At 32.8% G+C, this 746-nt stretch overlaps 1 protein-coding gene across 1 annotated transcript in view; it reads right to left on the reverse strand.

Annotated features, from left to right (window-relative positions):
* The window catches only part of Phum_PHUM578810 (uncharacterized protein), a gene marked incomplete at both ends in the record, with an annotated part of 2341 nt that extends 2026 nt beyond the window's left edge, over nt 1-315 (reverse strand). Inside the window, one exon of the mRNA XM_002432214.1 lies at nt 148-315. Coding sequence (XP_002432259.1) covers nt 148-315 — 168 coding nt within the window. The remainder of the gene's footprint in view (nt 1-147) is intronic.
* Nucleotides 316-746: the final 431 nt, after the last annotated feature.

The following is a 746-nucleotide window of genomic DNA, read 5'->3' on the forward strand; positions in this document are numbered from 1 at the left end:
TGAGACTTGCGTTCTCTGATATTGATTCAACGTTCTTGGTGGCGTGAAGCACTCATGTACTTTTACCAGTACAAGATGGTATTAAAATACAGGTAGATAATTCGTCAATCAACTTTTTGTCCGAAGTCACAGAGACAGATTGATTACCTTGTACTCTTCTTCAGTTAGGGTCGTGGAGCCAGTTCCAGAAGGGTTGAAGCTCTGAACGGGTCTATCGGATACTATTCCTACTTTGTATTCTATGGCGTAATCCTCTAGATCATCAATAGGTGTTGTCGGTTTTCCAGCTGGAAATTTTGGAGGCGGATACTGCATGCTGTATTTGGACGGGGCGGGTCATTACGTCTGCGCACGTGGTCTGACACGGGTTCGTACTTTACATTCTTTTTTTAAATTTTCTTTCATATCCATACTCCTTATTACCCTCATTAACCTATGGGGGAAAAAAAATGAACGCACATCATTTATTATTATTATTATCATTATTTTTTTTTCTTCGTTTTATTTCATTGGATGATTTCGAAAAAAAAGTCAATTAATGACGTCACGTTTACGTCTTTTCTCGATGGCGCGTACGTAAAGTTATGTACGATAATCGAATTTCGTTTTTATTTTTTAAATAATTATAATTGAATGAATGAAATGAAATATAATAATAGTAATAATGATAATGATAATGATAATAATTAATAATAATAATAATAATAATAATGATAATAAATAATAATAATGAATAAAAATGAATA

This window comes from Pediculus humanus, genomic scaffold (assembly GCF_000006295.1).
Source record: "Pediculus humanus corporis 1103172108308 genomic scaffold, whole genome shotgun sequence".
Lineage (NCBI taxonomy): Eukaryota > Metazoa > Arthropoda > Insecta > Psocodea > Pediculidae > Pediculus > Pediculus humanus.